Raw genomic sequence first — 21,667 nt, forward strand, 5'->3', positions numbered from 1 at the left:
ATCCATTAAACAGATATCTTTCTAAGGAAAAAAGTGTATTTTGGACAACTTCTGTGTTGATTCTTGAAACAGAAACATTAAGTTCTAGCTATCTTGTTAGGTAACAAACAGAATAAATTTATGAAGGAATGGCTGGTGTGGACAAAATCTTGTTAACTGAATCCTAAAATAGTGGAAGTATTTAGAGATACATTTCTCATAAACACAAGAATGTACTCTTTTGTATAATGAAACAATGTATGAGAAATGTTAACTCTTATGCTTAATATATGCTAACAATATAAGGAGAGTAAAGTAACAGTTTAGGTACATTCATGGATGTTAAGGGAAAAGGAGATAGGAAATTGGTAATAAGAGTATGATTGAAAGAGTGCTGGATGGGGAACTTCATGAACTGAATTCTAAGACTTGTTTTTCCTTAAGGAGATACATGTATCATTAGAAAAGTCTAATTTCTCTGAGTTTCAATTGCCTTACAGTTAAAATGATTGGACATAATTTGTCCATTTTTTTAAGCAGAGTAATATATTTTTATTGTTTATATTTTTTTCCAAAATAAAATTGCTCAAAACTACAAAATTTAAATGATTGATTAATAAGTAATACATGAATAGATTTGGCTGAAGGAGTTTCAGCAGCCAAAGTACAGCCTGTTCAGCCATCAGCTATTCTTGGCGGCCCTGAGACAATGCAGAGAGTATAATTTGAAAGTATTTATAAATATTCTCTTCATTGCCTTTTATCAAATATATTCTATGATTCTATGTCAATTGTCTTAAATGGAAAAAGAAATATTTGTCACAAAATGTAATTGGCATCCTCTGTCAGAGGAACAAGTAAAGAATATGAACCACTGATCTATTTCAGCATATCCATTTTTTCTGTTTTTTTAAAAATTAAACTGATAGTTTCTTATTTCTTCTTTTTCTTTTTAAATATCTATTAAATGGGCTCTTGTGTGTGAAGATTTGTGATGCTACTCATATTCCCCTGAGAGCTTAAAGGTCTGGTACTGAGCAACTTGAATAAACTAGGTGAATATCTTTCACCATATATGAATTAGAGAAAATAAACTTTATCTCCTGGGACATATTAGTAAGCAATTCCAAATTCCTTGGATAAACTGTTCAGCAATTATATTTTTCTCTGACTATTATTACCCCTTTTTTTTGGCCATTCACCTGGATTATCAGAGTTTATTATGACGACATTATCTTTTGGATTTATTGGTACTTCAAGTTGGCTAATAATCTCTCTCTTGCAAACTCTTTTTCTATGCTAATTCTACGCCTTTTTGTTATAATTATCTAAATGTTAGTAAGCAGTCTCTTGATTTATATGAAATTTATCTTGAAATCTGTATCTTTACTATTTTTTTCCGTTTTTTTCATAGACTAAAATTTTATACTTTTCTTCATAACTTGGTGATATTGACTTACCTAACTGATTTTATTGTGTTTATGTTTTGTTTAACTTTCACCTTATAATGTTAACATCTTTCAGAGGCAGAGTGAGATCTGACTTTCCTTCTTTGGCTCTCTGAATTCAGAAAAGGTCTTCCTCTATTAAAGCATAAACACATTACTTTGCATCTCCAGAGTGTATAGCTTCATTAGTTGTTATCTGCTGAATGAAGGTTGTGTCCCTTGGTATATGGAGTTGACATCTATTCATTTTTCTAGTATATAATGAATCTAAATGATCCTCCATCAAATAATCCTCCTAGGCTTTCAGTCACTGCAAAGTACTCATTTAAAAGATATTAAAAGTATGTGTCCTCAAGAAGTTACAGTCACTATATTTGTTTATCTGCCATTTCCTCTGTATCTTTGTAGAGAACCGGGAAGGAATTCTGCTCACATTAGCGAATGATATAAATTAAGTCATGCACAGTCGATAACGTGTTTTCTTTTGGACATTTTTATATCTTTCACAGAATTCCCGACTTGTGAGCCACTAACACAATTTGTATGCAAAAGTGGAAGATGCATTAGCAGCAAGTGGCACTGTGACTCTGGCAAGTACCAAATGCTCACTGTATAGTACTGATTTGACTGGGGGCCTGGGATTCTGGACTGCCTGGCTTTCTTCAGAGGTAGTTTGTAGGGGAAGCCCCCAGAGCCAAGAAAAATGGCTAAGACAAGTGGTGAGCGGGCAGCTGGCACATCACTGGGAATTAGCATTAAAGAAAATGGAGCTCAATATTTGCCCCATGGCTCTGTGATAGAGATTTGCTTTTCAAATGTTATGTTGGACATAGTCTAAGTCTACAAACATGTAGTACAGTAAACAATTGAGGAAATAGCCTGGACATTTCAGGTTCCCTAAAGCACTTACGTAACCTCAGGAGGAGAAGCTTATACATTAGTATGGAATTTCCCAGATTGTTTCAACTCTGTCAATTTCCTCTTATGTTCGTATGGTATTTTTTCTTATACTAAATTATATTACTATGCTAAATTATGCCAAATACAGGTAAATGAATATATAAGAATTCAATGCATTCCCAGTCATTTAATCTGATCTACTTTTACTTCTCATTTATCTTCCCTCCCTCCTGAAAAGGTTGTTAATAAAGAATATAAATGATTTCTAATGATACTGTACCATAGTTTCCAAGTATAAATATATACAGAGGAGCCAAGGGAGGAGGGATACATAGTGGGTTCTCATGGTGGAGAATAGGGGAAAAAGGGAGGATTATAGATAGAATTATAAACTCTGGGGCATAAGAATTATGGGACATAAGTAATAATCTGGGGCATAAGTAATAATCTTTTATAATGATTACATTATTGATTATACCATTCCATGAAATTCCTGCAGTCACAATTGCATCCTTGTTTCATGGTGCATAGATGCATTCAGTCAATGGTTAGTTATTTCTGTTTGAAAAAGAAATTAAGCTTCAAAATTTAAAGTCAAGGATTTTTTTCTCTTAGTTTAGCAGTTGATATTAAATCAGAGGAGAAGCAATGTGACGATGAAAATAATTCTTCCACTGTTTATGAGAAATGTTGTTCCACTGATTGAATTATCATTCATTTTTCAAAAACAAAACAAACTTTATATAGAAAAAAAAAAATGGACGGGATCCTGTGGCTCACATCTGTAATCCCAGCATTTTGGGAGGCCGAGGCAAGTGGATTGCTGGAGGCCAAGAGTTTGATACCAGCCTGGCCAAAACATGGCAAAACCCTGTCTCTACTAAAAAAAATCCAAAACAAAGTAGTCAGGCATGGTGGCATGTGTCTTTGTTTGCAGTTGCTGGGGAGGATAAGGCGGGAGAGTCACTTGAGCCCCAGGAGGTGAAGGTTGCAGTGAGTCAAGATTTTGCCTCTATACTCCAGGCTGGGTGACAGGGTAAGATTCTGCCAAAAAAAAAAAAAAAAAAAAAAAAAAAAAAAAAAAAAAAAAAAAAAAAAAAAGTAAGGTTGTAAGAAAACTTTTCTCTGTGGATCAGGTTTCATGGCCTCATGTTGATGTTTCTTTCCAGATGACGACTGTGGGGACGGGAGTGATGAGGTGGGCTGTGGTCACTCTTGCTATGATAATCAGTTCAGATGTTCCAGTGGCAGATGCATCCCAGGCCATTGGGCCTGTGATGGTGACAATGACTGTGGTGACTTCAGTGATGAAGCCCAAATCAATTGTACCAAAGAAGGTTAGTAATTTTGTAAGTTAATTAAATCTCATTTTAAAAGTTGATATATAGTAATACTTAGAATGTTACAGAGAGAATATTATATAAAAATAAATTGCTTATAGGCAAAAATATGCATGTGGAACTGTGTACGATCATTTGCTATCTCTTTACTTTCCCTCTTTTCTTTTCTCCTTTGGTTTCTCACCTCAGTACCTCCTTATTCTTTCATTCCTTCTGTGGTCTTTATTTTCTACATTTACCTGATGCTTTACTTACTACTCTTTTTATCATCTAAACCCTAAAGCCATTTCAACAGGGAAAAAGAAAAAAAAAAAAACAAGAAAGGAATAATTTTACTTTTATTTCATACAAAATTTGTTTACATGAAGTTTGAAATAATCCCTGATTAAATGGGGATGCATTTCCAACTGATTGACTTTCTAGAGTACAGCTAAGAAAGGAAGGAGATCATGACCATGGCTCTCAGCATATCCATGGGAATAATATCCCTGTCATTTGCATGGCACATTTTGCAGAATTTGATCATTCATAGAGCATATTAATAATTTAAAAGTAATATTGGAAATATCACAGAAAAAATCATTAGACTGTCAAGCAATCATGCAATCAGTACCATTTTAATAGAAATTTTTTTTCTGCTAAGAACTGCAAGGTATTATTTATTCTTTCATTTGTCTCACAAATATTGATTGAGGACTAAAGAATAAATAAAAGATGAAAACCTATGGCACCTGCTCAGTTTAAATATCAGTGCAAACAAACAAAAACAAAGTATTTAATGAGGAGGGTTAGGGGAATCATGTACCCTCTAAACACAAAAAAGCATTTTCAAAGTGTTTTACACTGAGATATGTTTGTCTTCTGCAATATTTGTCAACTAATAAGATAGTTTCTAAATTGTTTTCTCTCATATGGATTCCTTTTGTCTTTTGTTTCCCTTCTCTCTATTTAAACTGTAATTTCTTGAAACAGTGCTTATTAAATTATCTATATAATACTAGGTTCTCTAAGTAGAAGCCCAGCTGTTTTCTGGATTCTTTGAGTGATGTATTAAAAGACATATTGTTTGATTTTTTATTTTACCTGGATAACCTGGATTACAAGAGTCATAGCAATGATCCAAATATGGCTACACAGTGACCAATAGACTGTGACACAATGAAACACAGGTTCTCATGGTTAATGGTCTTGACATGATTCATGTCTTTCCCTGGCAGTGGACATAGTAGAAATTACAATGAAAACAGAAATGAAGAAATTATTTGTGACATCTTATAAGATTTAACATGAGCATATTTGAATTGAATTTTGTTTCAAAAACAGAAGAATGAATTATCGATAAAGCTATCATTTACTATTATCCCTCATTCTCCATTATGTAATAAGTTCAAGTCCTCACTCTCCTCTCTTTACCTCTATCTCATTATTGTGTTAATTTCTCTCTATATTTAGTTGTTCCCTAAGTATATATGAGCTAGAACTTTTTGCATATTATTAATACCAACTGAAAGAGGAAAAAGTGTATGTAAAGTTTTTTCCCCCTTTTTTGGCTAATATTTGAGACATTCATCTAGGAGTGGTTGACATTTCATCACCACATAACACTTTAAATGTAAACTGCATTTTTCCTTCCTCACAGATGTCTTTTAAGGCTCCTCATAGGGTGTGCATCTGTGGTCTGCTAACACTGCCCCACAACATGCTGTGAAAGATAAATTGCTCTAAAATTAATTTATTGTCATCTCAGATGTGAGATTACATCTCTCTCGTATGTATGTTTATCACTAAAACAATCATTACATATGAAATTTTTAAAAGATTGCTTTTCCCTCATGAATGTCCGGATTTAGTGGCACACCCTTTTGTAGGTTGTGTAGATAGTATCTCAGGTAGCATTATTATAGAAGCAGTGGCTATTTAATGTTAATGCCCTTCTTATTCAGAGCATCTCAATTTCACTAATAGCTTGCCATAAGGATATACTGTCAAAGTGAATGCCACTTATTTCTTATATGATTATGGAAATGATCCAGTTAGTCTACATGACTCCTCGACATGTTTCAAGCAAAGAATAAGGAAAATTCTTGACCTAATTTATATTGATCAGATTATACATTTTACTATGATTCCCTAATCAAATATTCTACATGCTGAATACAAGGTGGAGGAATTGAGTCAAGTTAACATTCTGGGATGACTTTGGTAAAAGACAGTTCAAAGGATTTCAAGTGGAACTTAAATATTTATATTCATTATTATTTTGATCATATATTCTAGTATAGAAGTTGTAAAATGATGACACAGATTGTTAAAGCTGATCAGCAAAGTCATTTGCACATGCAGGATTTGTGAGCCATTGCCAAGATAAAGTAGAAATTCACTTCAATTGGTCATATAATTCAGTCCCCAAACCTGCTGTGGAAGAAAGACCAGGGGACTCTGGCTTGAGTTTCAAGACTGACTGTCAAAACTGATCAAATCCACCATATAATTGCTCAGCACTTTGCTTTACACTGCCTGGGTAAGCCGAGCATATGGTACAATTTCTCTCAACTCAATTGTTTTCAAAAGGGTAGAAATACTCATAAATTAACTTTTAATAGTAAAGGAGGAGGAGAAACTGGAAAATGGAACATTCCATATATAGTCTTCATTTCAGAAAATTTCTGAATTTAAGGTCAATATGTATCCTCTCTAAAATCACTTTTAAAAGAGTTATTTTGTCAAATTTTATTTTTCATAATAGATTCAGGGGGTACTTTTGCAGGTTTATTATAAAACTCTTTTGCATAATGCTGAGGTTTGGACTTCTATTAATTCTGTCACCCAGATAGTGGACATAGCACCCAACAGGAAGTTTTTCAACCCCTATCCCCACTCCTTCTCTCCATTTTGGAGAGAAGGTCTGTTGTTTCCATCTTTATATTCATGTGTACCAAAGATTTAGCTCCCACTTATAAATAAGAGCATCTAATATATTGTTTTCTGTTTCTGTGTAATTCACTTAGGATAATGGTCTCCAGATACATTCATGTCACTGTAAATGACATAATTATAATTTGTTCCTTTTTTTGGCTGCATAGTATTCCATGGTATACATGTGTCACATTCCCTTAATGCAATCCGCCATTGAAGGGCACCTAGGTTGATTCCATGTCTTCACTACTGTGAGTAGTGCAGTGATAAACATACAAATATGGGTGTCTTTTTGGTAGAATGATTTATTTTCTTTTGGGTATATACCCATTAATGAGATTGCTGGGTTAAATGGTAGTTATTTTTATTTTTATTTTTTTTAAGAGTGAGTCTCACTCTATTGCCCAGGCTGGAGTGCAGTGGTGTGATCTCAGCTCACTGCAACCGCTGCCTCCCGGGTTCATATTATTCTCATGCTTCAGCTTTCCAAGTAGCTGGGACTAGAGGCGTTAAGCCACCATACCCGGCTATTTTTGTATTTTTAGTGGAGATGGGGTTTCACCATCTTGGCAGGCTAGTCTCAAATTCCTGACTTCAGGTGATCTGCCCACCTCAGTTTCCCAAAGTGCTGAGATTACAAGTGTGAGCCATTGTCCCTGGCCCCATTTTTACTTCTTTGAAAAATGTCCCAACTTCTTTTTACAAGGGCTGAACTAATTTAAACTCCTACAAACAGTGTTTATGTGTTCCCTTTTCTCTACAATCTCACCAATATCTGTTATTTTTTGTCCTTTTAATAATAGCCATTCTGAATGGTGTGAGATGGTGTCTCATTGTGGTATTGATTTGTATTTTTCTCATGATTAGTGGAACATTTTTTCATATGTTTCTTGACCACTTGTATGCCTTCTTTTTGAGAAGTGTCTGTTCATGTCCTTAGCCTACTTTCCAATGAAGTTACTTGTTTTTCTCTCATTGATTTGTTTAAGTTTCTGGCTACTAGTCTCTTATTGGATACACAGTTTGCAAAGACTTCCTCCCATTCTTTAAGTTGTCTGTTTACTGTTGATGTTTTCTTTTGCTTGACAAATAGTCTTTAGTTAAATTAGGTCTCACATATAAATGTATTTTGTTGCAGTTGCTTTAGGAGACTTAGTCATAAATTCTTTGCCTATGCCAATATCTAGAAGAGCACTTCCTAGGTTTTCTTCTAGGATTTTTATAGTTTAATGTTTAACATTTAAGTTTTTAAGTTATCTTGAGTTTTATTTTTGTATGTGTAATAGATAGGAATACAATTACATTCTTCTGCATATGGCTAGCCATTTTTCTCAACACGGTTTATTGAATAGGGAGTCTTTTCCTCATTGCTTATTTTTGTTGACTTCGTCAGAGATCAGTCAGTTGTAGGTGTGCAGCTTTATTTCTAAATTCCGTATTCTGTTCCATTGAGCTCTTGGTCTATTTTTGTAGACTATGATCATGCTGTTTGGGCTACTGTAACCTTGTAGTATAGTTTGAAGTTGGGCAATGTGATGCCTCTAGCTTTATTCTTTGTGCTTAGGGTTACTTTGGCTCTTTGGGATTTTTTTTTTCCATATGAATTTTAGAATGGTTTTCTAATTCTGTGAAAAATTATGCTGGTGTTTTGATAGGAATACTATTGAATCTGTGGATTTCTATGTGCAGTATAAACATTTTAATAATACTGATTCTTCCAGTACATTAGCATGAAATGATTTTCCATTTGTTTGTGTCATCTATAATTTCTTTCAGCATCTTCTTGGTTAGATGTATTTTTAGATATTTTATTTTTGTAGATATTGTAAATGGGATTACATTCTTGACTTACCTCTCAGCTTGAATATTATTGGTGTATCAAAATGCTACTGATGTTTGTACGTTGCTTTTGTATCCTGAAATTTTACTGAAGTCACTTATCTGAGCTAGTTGCCTTTTGGCTGAGTCTTAAGAGATTTTAAGTAGAATCATATCAGTCAAGACAGATAATTTGATGATCTCATTTCCTATTTGGTTCCCTTTTTATTTCTTTCTATTAATTGGTTGCTCTCTCTGGGGATTTCAGTACTATGTTAAATAGAAGTGGTGAGAGTCGAAATCCTCATCCTGTTCCAGTCCTTACGGTAAATGCTCGCAGGTTTTGTCTGTTCAGTATGATGTTGGCTGTGGGTTTGTCATAGACAACTCTTATTATTTTTACATATATTCCTTTGTTGCTTAGTATGCTGAGGGTTTTTGTCATGAAAGGATGCTGAATTTTATCAAAATTTTTCTGTATCCATTGAGATGATCATATGGTTTTTATTTTTATTTCTGTTTATGCGGTAGTTCACATTTATTGATTTGCATATTTTGAACCACACTTGCAGCCCAGGAATGAAGCCTACTGATCATGATGGATTAACATTTTAATGTGCTGCTGGATTTAGTTTGCTAGTATTTTGTTGAAGACTTTTGTGTCTGTGTTCCTCAGGGATATTGACCCGTAATTTTCTTTTCTCGTTATCTGATTTTTAGTATTAGGATGACACCGCTTTCATATAATTAATTACAAAGGAGTCCATCCTCCTCAGTTTTTTGAAATAGCGTCAGTAGGATTGGTACCTGTTCTTCTTTGTAGGTCAGGTGGAATTTGACTGTGAATCCATCTGGTACGGGACTCTTTTGGTTGGTAAGGTATTTATTATGGATTTAGTTTCAGAACTGGTTACTAGTTTGTTTAAGGCTTCACTTTCTCCTTGATGTAATCTAGGAAGTTGTGTGTTTCCAGGAATTTTATCCATTTCTTCTAGGTTTTCTAATTTTTACACACAAAGGTGTTCATAATGGTCCCCAAGGATGTTTTGCATTTCTGTGGGATCAGTTGTAATGTCACCATTGTCATTCGTGATTGTGCTTATTTAGATCTTCTCTCTTGTTTTCTTTGTTAGACTAGCTAGTGGTCTATTGATCTTGTTTATTCCTTCAAGGACCCAACATTTCCTTTCACCGATCCTTTGTATGGTATTTTGGGGGTCTAAATTTCTTTTAGTTCTACTCAAACTTTAGTTATTTCTTTTCTTCTGCTAGCCTTTGGATTGATTCGTTCCTGATTTTCAAGTTCCATTAGGTGCAATAGTAGGCTGTTAATTTGAGATTTTTCTCTCTTCTTGATTCAGGTGCTGTGCTATGAACTTTCTTAAGACTACTGTTGTCAAATCTCAGAGGTTTTAGTATGCTGTATCCCTATGTTCATTTATTTCAAAGAGTTGTTTAAATATCTGCCTTCACTTTGTTGTTTACAAGTAAGTCTCTTAGAAGCAAGTTGCTTAGTTTCCATGTAATTGTGTGGTTTGGAGAGGTCCTCTGGCTACTGATTTCTATTTCTATACCACTATAGTTTTAGAACATTCTTGGTATGATTTTGATTTTATAAAAATTTATTGAGACTTGCTTGTGGTTGAACTTAGATTATGTTCAAGTGCAGATGAGAAGACTATATATTTTGGTGGTTGAGTGGAGTATTCAGTAGATGCCTATTAAATCTAATTTGTTGAGTGCTGAATTTAATTGAATAACACTATTTGTTAGTTTTCTGCCTCCACAATCTGTCTAATACCATCAGTGGGGCATTGACGTCTCAACTATTATTGGGTAGCTGCCTAAGACTTTTCCTACATCTAGAAGTAATTGTTTTATGAATTTGGGTGCACTAATGTTGGTTGCATAGATATTTAGGAAAGTTAATATTTTTGTTGAATCGAACCCTTTATCATTATGTAGTTTCCTTCTTTGCCCTTTTTTACCATTGTTCGTTTAAAGTCTATTTTACCTGATACAAGAATAGCAGCCCCTTCTCTTTTTTGTTTTCCATCTGTGTGACAGATCTTTCTCCATCCCTTACCTTTGTACCTATGGGAGATGGGTCTGTTGAAGGCAATAGAAAATTTGTTCTTGTCTTGTTTTAAATCCAATTTGTCCCTCTGTCTTTTAAGTGAATCATGTAGACTATTTACATTAGTTAATATTGATAAAGAGATTTTGTTTTTATCATGGTGCTGTTAGCAGTTTGCTTTGTACTCTTGACTGTGTAGTTGCTTTATAGGCTCTGTAGGCTATATATACATGTGTTTTTGTAGTAGCAAATATTATTATTTTATTTTAATGCTTCGAACTTCCTTAAACATCTCTCGTAAGACCAGACCAGTAATAGTGAATTCCCTTAGCTATTGCTTCTCTTGAAAAAAAATATATTTCTCCCTCATGTATGCAGCTCAGTTTGTCAGGATATGAAATTCTCTCTTGGTGTTTCTTTTAAGAATACTAAAAATAATCTCACAGTCTCTTCTGGCTTATAAGGTTTCTGCAGAGAAGTTCAACATTTGTCTGATAGGATTTACTTTGTAGGTGATATGACTTTTGTCTCTAGCTGCCTTTAAGATTTTTCTCTTTCATGTTGACCTTGGAAAATCTGATGACTATGTGTTTTGAAGATGACCTTGTATATATCTCACAGGAGTTCTCTGAATTTCTGTATCTGTACGTTGACCTCTCATAAGATGGGGAAACTTTTCATGGACTATATCTTCAAATATGTTTTCCAAGTTGCAAAATCTCTCTTCTTCTATCTCTGGAATGCCAGTGAGCTGTGTGTTTGATCAATTTGCATAATCCCTATTTCTCAGAGGCTTTGTTCTTTTTATTTTAATTATTTTTTCTTTATTTTTATGTGACTGAGGTGATTCAAAAAATTGACCATCAAGCTTTGAAATTCTTTCCTCTTCTTGGTCTAGTCTGTTGTTAAGCCTTTCAATTATATTTTGAAATTTCTGTCATAAAATTTTCAATTTATAAAAGTCCAGTTTGATTCTTTCTTAATATAGCTATGCCATCTTTCAACTCTTAAATCATTATTCTGGTTTCACTGGATTGGATTTTAACTTTGTTTGGATCTCATTGAGTTTCCTTCCCATCCAGTTTCTGAATTCCATGTCTGTCAATTTGGACATTGCCATTCATATCTAGAAAATTAGTGTGTTCCTTTGGAGATGACAAAACGCTCTTGTCATTTTGAATTGTTAGAGTTCTTGAACAGATTCCTTGTCATCTGAGGGAACTGGTGCTTCTTTTTCTTTGTGAATTTGCTCTCATTTGAATGGGAATTTTTGTTTTTGTATTATTTTTCCCCTTGAACGTTTAACTTACATGTATGTTGTGTATAGTAAATCAGCTTCATTTGCGGTGCTTTCACAGGGCCAACACTCTGTATGAATTACTCGGTTGTAGACAGGTTCCCATGGTAGGTTTCACTGGCGTTGCATGTTGAAGCAATATATTTTTGTTTTGTGGTGTAATTCAGGCTCGATCCAATAGATAGTACATAAGAATGAGGGCTGGCAGATAGGCTTTTACATAGTTGCTCCCATGTCTTTTGTATTTCAGTGAATACACAGTTATGCTCCCTTCCTTAGGCCTGGATTGGTTTCTGGGGACCAGCCCTGTCACTCTGTAACTTTAAACAAGCCTTCCAACTTCCTCCTTCTTCATCCGTGGTACTTATGTTGCTTCTATTGCCTTTCAGTATTTTCTCTCAAGAGATCTATTCGAAGTATGACAGTTTACTCAATATTTTGTTTCCTCTCCATGAAAAAAGTGTTTCTTGGCTGGGTCTAGTCAGACATCTTGTTCCCCTCCTTACCTTTTTCTTCAAATAGGATTTCTATAGTGATGATCAATTTTTCATCATCAGTATGGTTAATATATGGGAAAGTGTAAATGAATAGTCTCTCCTAGATTAATTTATACCCACTTTTTTCTCTTAATGTTACGCTGTTACTTTTTCTCATTTTCAAACTTCTTATAGGCAAAGAAGTTATATCTTCAGAAAACACTATGTTTCAAATATATGAAAAAAACTCAACATCACTAATCACTAGAGAAATACAAATCAAAACCAAAATGAGATGCCATCTCATGCCAGTCAAAATGGTGATTATTAAAAAGGTCAATAAACAGTTGCTAACAGGCTGTGGAGAAGTAGGAATATTTTTACACTGTTGGTAGGAATGTAAACTAGTTCAACCATTGTGGAAGACGGTGAGATGATTCCTCAAAGACCCAGAACCAGAAATACCATTTGACCCTGCAATCCTATTACTGAATATATACCCAAAGGTTTATAAATCATTCTATTATAAAGATAGAATGCAGCACTATTCACAATAGCAAAGACATGAAATCAATCCAAATGCCATTAGTGATAGACTGAGTGAACAGTCTGTCTAAATGAAAAAATAAGTAAGGCTGGATCCTTACAGAATTTAGTATGAGAAAACTTCCTCTAGAGCTCAGGTCTAGAGGGAGTTTTACATATGTTTATGCTTATGTTTACATATTACAAGGTTATTGTGAAAAGGTGAATTTACCTGTGAGGACATAAAGAATAAAGTTATCATGAAACTTCAGTCTTTTGTTATAAGTCTTCAACTCTGGCCAGAATAGTAAAATAAGGAGATTCAAATCTATAAAATACAAAATATATAAAATATTAATCTCATCTCATTGTTGACAGTTTAATTCATTTGAATTATACAGACTGACACTATACTTTTTTGAGAAATTTCAATTATATTTCACCCATGAAAAAAGCCATTTCTGAAATAAACCCGTACAAATTGTTCAGTATCTTTAGAGAGCTGTTTCCCCAGTTAAATTTCCATTCAGATTATAACAATGTACACCAAATAGGCTGGGCACCATGGCTCATCCCTGCAATCCCAGGCTTTGGGAAGCTGAAGCAGGCAGATTACTTGAGGTCAGGAGTTCAAGACCAGCATGGCCAACATGGTGAAATCCTGACTTTACCAAAAAATGCCAAAATTAGCTGGGCATGGTAGCATACCTATAGTCCCAGCTACTTTAGAGGCTGAGGTACAAGAATCACTTGAACCTGGGAGGTGAAAGTTGCAGTGAGCTGAAATTGCACCACTGCACTCCAGCCTGGGCGACAGATTGAGACCCTGTCTCAAAAAAATAAATAAATAAAATTACACCAAATAATTCAGCAAGTACTCAGTGAAAAAATAAACATGTTTTTGCTAAAAAAGATTTCATGCAAACTTTCTAATTGCACCTAAAAGTAACTCAAATATTCCTTAAAAGTTTGGATTTTCTTGTTTTAAAGGGACATCTGACCCTGGTTTATTGTCATTGTTCTTTAATACCTTCATTTTATATCTGAAAAGGGAATATTTATTGCCTGCTGTACTAAGTGAACACTCTGAGTAATGCTGGGTCATATGTGACCTCTTATTTACATAGTAAATACATTTTAAATGAAAATATAAAATTAAGTATGTATGACCTATAATTTTACTTTGTTATAAATAATCTTAAACAAGTTTCTAAATCCACTTGGCAGATAATTGTGTACTGTTATTAATAAATATGCTATCACATGCTCTTATTCTTCTGTTTTAATAGGTTTTTTTTTGGTTGTTTTTGTTTTTGTTTTTGTTTTTTTGCTTCTGCTTTGGAAACTTCTCCTTTGGCTTTTTCTTCATTTATTCATTTGTTCGTTCATTCATTCATTCATTCATTTTCCTCACTAATTTCTTGTTCCCAGATCTAAGAAGAAAGCTAGAATAACATGATTTTGTGTTTGTACTTTTACAGTTAATTGAGATATTTGATACTGTGAATGCACAGTAAATAATTGTTGAATAAAATAATATATTTTTTTGGACACAAAATTTGATTAGACTCTCAGAATCCATCCCTGGTTTGTTCTGTCTTATATAAGTAGTACTTTTTTCTCTTCTCTTATCCTATCCCCAGATCATAGATTTTATTGCCATGATAATATATAAGACTAATTGTATCAATCAAGTTATGTACATTTCTTAGTACAATGTAATCATTTTCATTTATTCAATAAATACTGGAGATTTTAGCACAGGATTCAATAATATGAAACTGACAGGCTGTCTTCCCTATCTTTGTTGTTGTTTCTTTCTTTCTTTGGTCATCTTTACCCATTAAATTATAAATTTCAGAAAGATAGAAAACATTTTAAATCTTTCTGTATCTATTATTTAGCTATATGTGCCTGTGAGAAGATATTATTGGTGATAATATGGGGAAAGAAAAGGGAGTTACTTTATGTTAGTGACCCAATAATTGTCAGACATTTTATATTTGTTACTTCATTTCATCTTCACAGTAAGTACTATTCAGAGAGGTTTAGATACTTTCCCAAGATTATACAGCTGAAGTTCCGAAGACTGACTGTTCTTTATTCCTACATCCAGTCATCTGTTTCTGCAGCTATGGAATATAATCTCTTTTTCCACTAACTTTCTGTGAATTAACATTTAAATGAACCCCCAGTAAGTGCTACCATAATCCCAATTGCATATTCAGTTTCAGTTAAAGATGAGAAAAGAAAGGCATTTCTACTTACTACAGATCACTGAAATAAAATTTCACAAAGGGCACTGGAAGGGATCTAGGTCCTTACATTAAATAGTTAGAACAAGTCTATCTGTCTCTCTTTTTCGTTTCTGTTCTCCTTTACTTTACACAATTCATTTTAATAAAATAGATTCTAGGACTTTTTCATTGCAATATTTGTGGACATTCTCATACTATTTTTTTCAGTACACACAAAGACCATATTTGCCTTTCTTAAAAGGTGTATCTCATACATTAAAAAAACAGGAAGCTGAAAGAAAATTAAGATCATTTAGTTCAGTTATTTTATTGTGTAGATGAGGAAAAGGTCTCAGCAAGCTAAAATCTTATCCTTCTGACTATGTAATAGTAACCAAAACATTTATGCTGCTTCCTGGAAGGAGCTGATGGCATCCAGTGTTAGAGATGTTGATTGAGACAATGACTTTTGAATCATAAGGACATTTTTAGGGGAGATTCTCACTTCAAACAATTATGCTATGTTCTTTGTGGAAAATCAAGGTAGTTCTGACAACATTATGTACCAAAAAGGAACCAATGTTTTTATCAAGGGAGATTGTATCCACTCAAAGCAGTACAGCTATTGAAACTTGATTTTTAACTGAAAACTGAGATTACATATTTAGGCATAGAAAGAATGTAAATTAAAATAAATATGTTTTGACTTTCAATCTACATCATATGCTAGCTCAGCTAAACGATCATCTTTAGCAGCAGAATTTAATCCTTATCATATAGAAAACTGGGTACCAATAAATACTATACACAAATACAAATAGTGACTCAGTCACCACTTCTGTTTCTTTCATGAGAACATTGTTTGAATTGTGCTAAAATACACATAGCACAAAATTTACCATCTTAAAGATTTTAAGTGCACATTTCAGTGATATTAAGTACATTCATATTGTTGTACAAGCATCAGCAACCATTCTTATCTATAACTCTTGTCATCTGGCAAAACTGTAACTCTCTCTATAAAACAGTAATTACCTATTCTTCCTTCTCTCTAGTCCCAGGAAACCACCATTCTACTTTTTATGTCTATGCTTTTTGTAACTCTAAGTATCTAATATATGTGGAATCTTACAGTATTTGTTTTGATTTGTGACTGATTTATTTTACTCAGCATAGTGTCACCAAGTTTCTTCCATATTGTAGCATATGTCCATATTTCCTTCCTTTATTAAGTCTTGAATAATCAGAAGGGACTTCTATCATTTTACCATTTGTTTCTTATATACCCTTGAGTACTTTTTGTTCCTCAATTCCTGCATTACTGCACTTTTTATGTTTAGTTGACATTTTGTAATGAAATGTTTAAATTTATTTCTCATTTGCTTTTGTGTATATTCTATAGCTGTTATCTTTGTGGTTATCATGGGATTACACTTAACATCTAACATTATAACACTCTAATTTGTATTTATAGCAGTTTAACTTCAATAACACACAAAAAACTGCTTCTTTACATCTCTGTCTCCGCTCCTTTCAGTTATTGATGTCACAAAAACCACATCTTTATATTAGATAGGTGCAAAAGTAATTGCAGTTCTTACCTTTGTTTTAATGGCAAAAACTACAATTACTTTTGTGCCAACCTAATACATTATGTGTCTGAAACATAAACTAATATATATATATGTTTTAAATGTAATAGTCTTTTATGTAGAAAAAAAATTTGAGTTGCAAACAAAAGATACAATAACACTAGCTTTTAGAATAGTTTTTTTTTTTTTTTCCTAAGTTAGTCTTTTACATCTTGTAGGAAACAAGAAGTATGGTACAAGCCCTTGTTAAAATAATGCTAGACTTTGTAATTGTCCACATTTTTACCTTTCTTGTGATTCGTATTCCTTTATACACCTTCAAATTACTCTCTATTGTCCTTTTATTTCACCACAGAACTCCCTTGAGCATTTCCTGCAGGAAAGGTCTAGTAGTAAGGAACTCCCTAAGCTTTTGTTCATCTTCTCATCTGGGAAGGTCTTAATTTCACCCTCCATTTTGAAAGGCAATTTTGCCAGATATAGTATTCTTAGATGACAGGATTTTGTTTCTTTTCTTTTCTTTTCTTTTTTTTTTTTTTTGAGATGGAGTCTCCCTCTGTCACCTAGGTTGGAGTGCAGTGGCACAATCTCACAATCTCGGCTCAACTTCCACCTCCAGCTTCAAGCAATCCTACCACCTCAGCATCCCAAGTAGCTAGGAATACACACAGCTACTTGGTTGTATACCACCAAGCCTGGCTATTTTTTTTTTTTTTTGTATTTTTAGTAGAGACAGAGTTTCTCCATGTTGACCAGGCTTGTCTTGAACTCCTGACCTCAAGTGATCTGCCCACCTCGACCTTTCAAAGTGCCAGGATTACAGGTGTGAGCCATTATGCCCAGGCAGGTTTTTTTTTTCTTTTGACACTTTGAATTTACACACACACACACACACACACACACACACACACACAGACACACATGTATAATCAGTCTGAGCTGATATACATACATACATATATATATGTATGTATGTATATATATATATATATATATATATATATATATATATATATATATCAGCTAGAAATGGAGGGACTTGAAACCATGGAGAGAGGTACAATGACAATGGCCATCACCTCTTTGCAACTTTGAGATCAGTGACAACAGTCAGTAATCAAAGCACAGATCCCAGAATTTGTAGGGCAGACTAGATCACACAAGCTGTGTGCAAGCTGCTCCAGGAACACATGCCTGATTGTTTGCCATAGGACTGGGGTTTGAGGGATTCATAGATATGACTGTGCATAAGCACATTCTTTCTACATAATAATGTTTGACATTACTTTTAAAGATCAAATTAAATAATACTGTCTTTTTTCCAGTATTTTTTTCCTAGAAAATATTTGCTATCACTAAGCACACTGGTAAACCAAGCAGTAATTTCAAAATGTAGGCTATCCACATTGCAATTTGTTTTACTTAATATTTGATAACTAACGTATCTGTTAAGTTCATTGGTTAATATGGTGAATGGGAAACTAGATTTCTCAATTACTTTACCTAGCCAATTCGGCAGATTAATGCATCTCTTCACTTATATTTAGATAATGTAAGACTTCATCATTCTTTTGTACCTACAGTTTAAATGAAATGTTCATTGTGTTCTAGATGTCAAAACTTAAAATTTTAGTGATCTAAATTATGTAGATTTTGCTTCAAAAATACTTTAACTTACTAAGGTGATATTTAGAACTCTACATTGAAACTTCTTTTTAACTTAGTCTTTGAATGTCGCTGTGTTTTTAACAGTAAAGATAATTCAACTCCTGCCTGTTTATCCACACATTATTTTCCATTCCCTTCTATTAAACTTTTCTAACTGACTCACACAGTAAACATATATAAAGATTTGAAATCTTGTATTTTTTTTTTACTAAAATTACCATTAATTTCTAAAGTCTATGCTCATGAAGAATTTTGATGGTTTCATCCAATATCTCATCAGGATAATCTCTGTGGTGGCTACATATAAGGAGGTAAAAGAAGTTTATTGAGGTTAAAGGGAAAACACAAAAACCATGCTCTGGATGTGTGTGTGAGGTTAAAGGTAGGGAAGTGACATGTGAATAATTAACCAAGAGACATGATAAATCCAGATGACCCTATAGGCCATCATAAAGGTCCAATGGGAAAAGCTGATTTAAGAAGAAAGATCTAGGTTTGACATCATTGTTAGTTCACAGCAAGTAGGCAGCATCCCCAAGGGAGTGTATTCCACATTACATAGAAAAGAGTATGACAGTGTACTCTCACCAATCCCAACACAAACCAATTAGCCCAAAGTCTGGGAGGTAACTTTTATTTAATAAGCATCTGTCTTCTGAGGATCTCTAGAAACTGAGGGCAGGCTAAAGTCCTTAGGGAGATACTAAGGTTCCCCCTCAGACAGGAACAGGCAAAGGTATGTCCACATTCTGTTGGTTAATAGAATGAAGCTATGGCTTTGCTGCCAGACCAGCTTCTGAGTACTGTCAGGGCTGGAGAAGAATGTCTGGAAAAGAAATTTGAAGCAAAAGGCTGCCTTCGGTGCAGAAATTATTAATACATAGTGATTCATGGAAAAGCTAAGAACAGAGCAGGGACTGACACATGGTGGTTATAACATGGAGCTCTGTGCACATCCAATATACAGTGCTTTTTACTTTTCAAAGCACTTTACAATGAATGACAAGTTAAAGGTATAAACTCCATTAAAATAACAGAAAAAGAAAAAGACTTTTCCCTCAGGTTGGTCTCACAATTTAAATATTCCTTTGTATTTGCAGCATCATTCTTAGCTATTTTCTAAGGGGGCTTTAACAATTTTTATATACCAAAAAGTATATTTTGAATACAAATATTTAGAGCATACATACAATTTTTGCAATACTATATTCATTTTTTTTAACATTAGGAAGAAAACAGGTTTTTTTTCTGTCACTATGCAGTTGTTATTTTCTAACTACAAATATTTAGTTACAGTGAATTCATTTAAGTATTAGGATAAATTCTACAGTTGCCACATTTCCTTCAGGGCTCTGTATTTATTTATTTATCAGATTCCCCAAATTGTATGCTTGGTTTAAATAGCTTCAGGGTAAAAATTCAATAAAATTGAATTAGTTAAAAATATAACTGGTATCAGCAACATGAAAACATAACAGTAAAACAGCATGCACATATACATTTAAATAGTAATCATTTTAACACTCCATTGGGACAAGCCATATTACAAAGACAGATTGTGTTCCAAGCCCTGAAGCTTAGAAAACTAGGACTCTGGGAAACCATACAGGCTTGGAACTCAAGTTGGAATGGTCATCACAGGCTCTTCAGAGTAGCTCTCCACCCAGAGGGAAATCAACAACAGTTAACAGAGGTGATTTCAAATTTGACAAGAAGCTCAAGAGAAAATAAAACCTCATGACGTTTTTCTGTTTTCTGGCAAAAGAGGACAACATTCCTAAATATCAACAGCCACCCAAATCTAAAAGATATTGAGAAATGAGTTTGTGATATTTTTAATTTATGGTGAGGGAATAGAATGAGAAGTGAGAAGTAAAACTCTGTGTGTGTGTGTGTGTGTGTGTGTGTGTGTGTGTGTGTGTGTTACAGTCTATCTGACTGTCGTATAAACTTTAAGTGTCTAAGCAGGTAAAATGAATGCATATACATAAACCCTTGTGAATCTGAAGGTTCTTGGATATTTTTATTCTATTTATTGTTTAAATGCTCTCAAAGTGATCTACATGAACTGCAAGTCTCATTCCATCAGAATCTGGTTGTAGTCTTTCTGTGGTTCCCAAATGCCTGTGATGTTATATCCAAGACAGTCGGCACAACGTACAAGAACTTTCAAGATCTAGATCTTACTCACCGACCTAGCTTTCTCTTTCTCCCCATTCTGCTCACACACTACACAAAATTTTATTAATACTGCTCGCTTTGTTCAGAAAATCTTTTGTTCCACTTGACTTTTCCTTCTGCCTGACTCTTCATTCTGACCCAGAACTCTTCTTATTTTCTGTCATAAAAATACCTAGTGTGAAATCCGCCCGTCCAGGACAGTTTCCACTCTGTAGGTTCTCTTGGCGTTCTTCTCTCACACCACAGCACTTAAGACCTTGCCTTGTAACTGCTTACTAGCCTACTTATTTGAATAATCACGATTCTCCAGTCTTTTCAAAGGCAAAAAAAATATGCCCTCTATTTTGCATCTGAACTCAATTAAAAGCCACTTACCTGGTTTTTCTACTTCTTTCTACTCAAGTCTCATAAAATCCGTGTTTTCACACGGCAGCTTGGAAAACTTTGAGCAATGTAAATTAAATTATAGCACTATCACTTCTCCACTTAGAAATCTCTAATTGATACCTACTGTGCTTATCCTAGCATAGTTTTTGATAAATCTCTGCAAGAGTCAGCCCCTGCCTACCTCTCAGGTCTTTGTTCACTCACCTACTACCATTATATACATTTTTCTTTTTCTGTAAAAATTAAGTTCTTTCCTGCTTTGAGGTCTTTCGAATCGCTATTCTCTCTGTGTGTTCTTTGTCCTAACATTTCCATGGCTAGCCCTTTCCCATCATTTTGGTCTCACTCAAGTGTCACCTTCTGTAATCACCCTTTTTAATATTTTCCCTATAACTAAGTCACTCCTGATGGTAGTCATCAGTGACATTGACAAAGTTTTTTATTTATTCTCTTTTCTGGGCCAATGGTAAGGTTGTACTTCCTGGGGCCTTTGTGGTTGAGTGGGACTATTATGATGGGGCCCCACCCGATGTGACTAGGTTTGGCCAATGAATCGTGATCAGAAATGACGTATCTTCCTTTTACATCTGATATGAGACCATCCAGAACCCTCTGACAACTACAAACATTCAAGTTGGTCTCTTATTCATCAGCTTGGGTCTTTGAATTACCACCACAGGGATAGCCCACCTAGTATTCCACAATACAGATGTAAAATGAGCCATAATTAAGTTGTATATATTTTTAAGAAGCAGTGATTTTGTACTGGTCTATTATCACAGCATATCCAGTCTATTATTCTGTGTTATACCCTCTATAATATTAC

General features: G+C 34.0%; 1 protein-coding gene across 4 annotated transcripts in view; it reads left to right on the forward strand.

Annotated features, from left to right (window-relative positions):
• Positions 1-21,667, forward strand: part of LRP1B (LDL receptor related protein 1B) — a 1,884,038-nt gene that overhangs the window by 1,173,161 nt on the left and 689,210 nt on the right. The window contains exons 19-20 of one of the 4 annotated variants that reach the window (XM_003921997.4): positions 1,937-2,017; positions 3,497-3,664. The exons of the other annotated variants lie outside the window; for them this stretch is intronic. Coding sequence (XP_003922046.1) covers positions 1,937-2,017; positions 3,497-3,664 — 249 coding nt within the window. The remainder of the gene's footprint in view (positions 1-1,936; positions 2,018-3,496; positions 3,665-21,667) is intronic. 4 annotated transcript variants of the gene reach the window in all.

Source organism: Saimiri boliviensis, chromosome 5 (genome assembly GCF_048565385.1).
Source record: "Saimiri boliviensis isolate mSaiBol1 chromosome 5, mSaiBol1.pri, whole genome shotgun sequence".
Classification (NCBI taxonomy): domain Eukaryota; kingdom Metazoa; phylum Chordata; class Mammalia; order Primates; family Cebidae; genus Saimiri; species Saimiri boliviensis.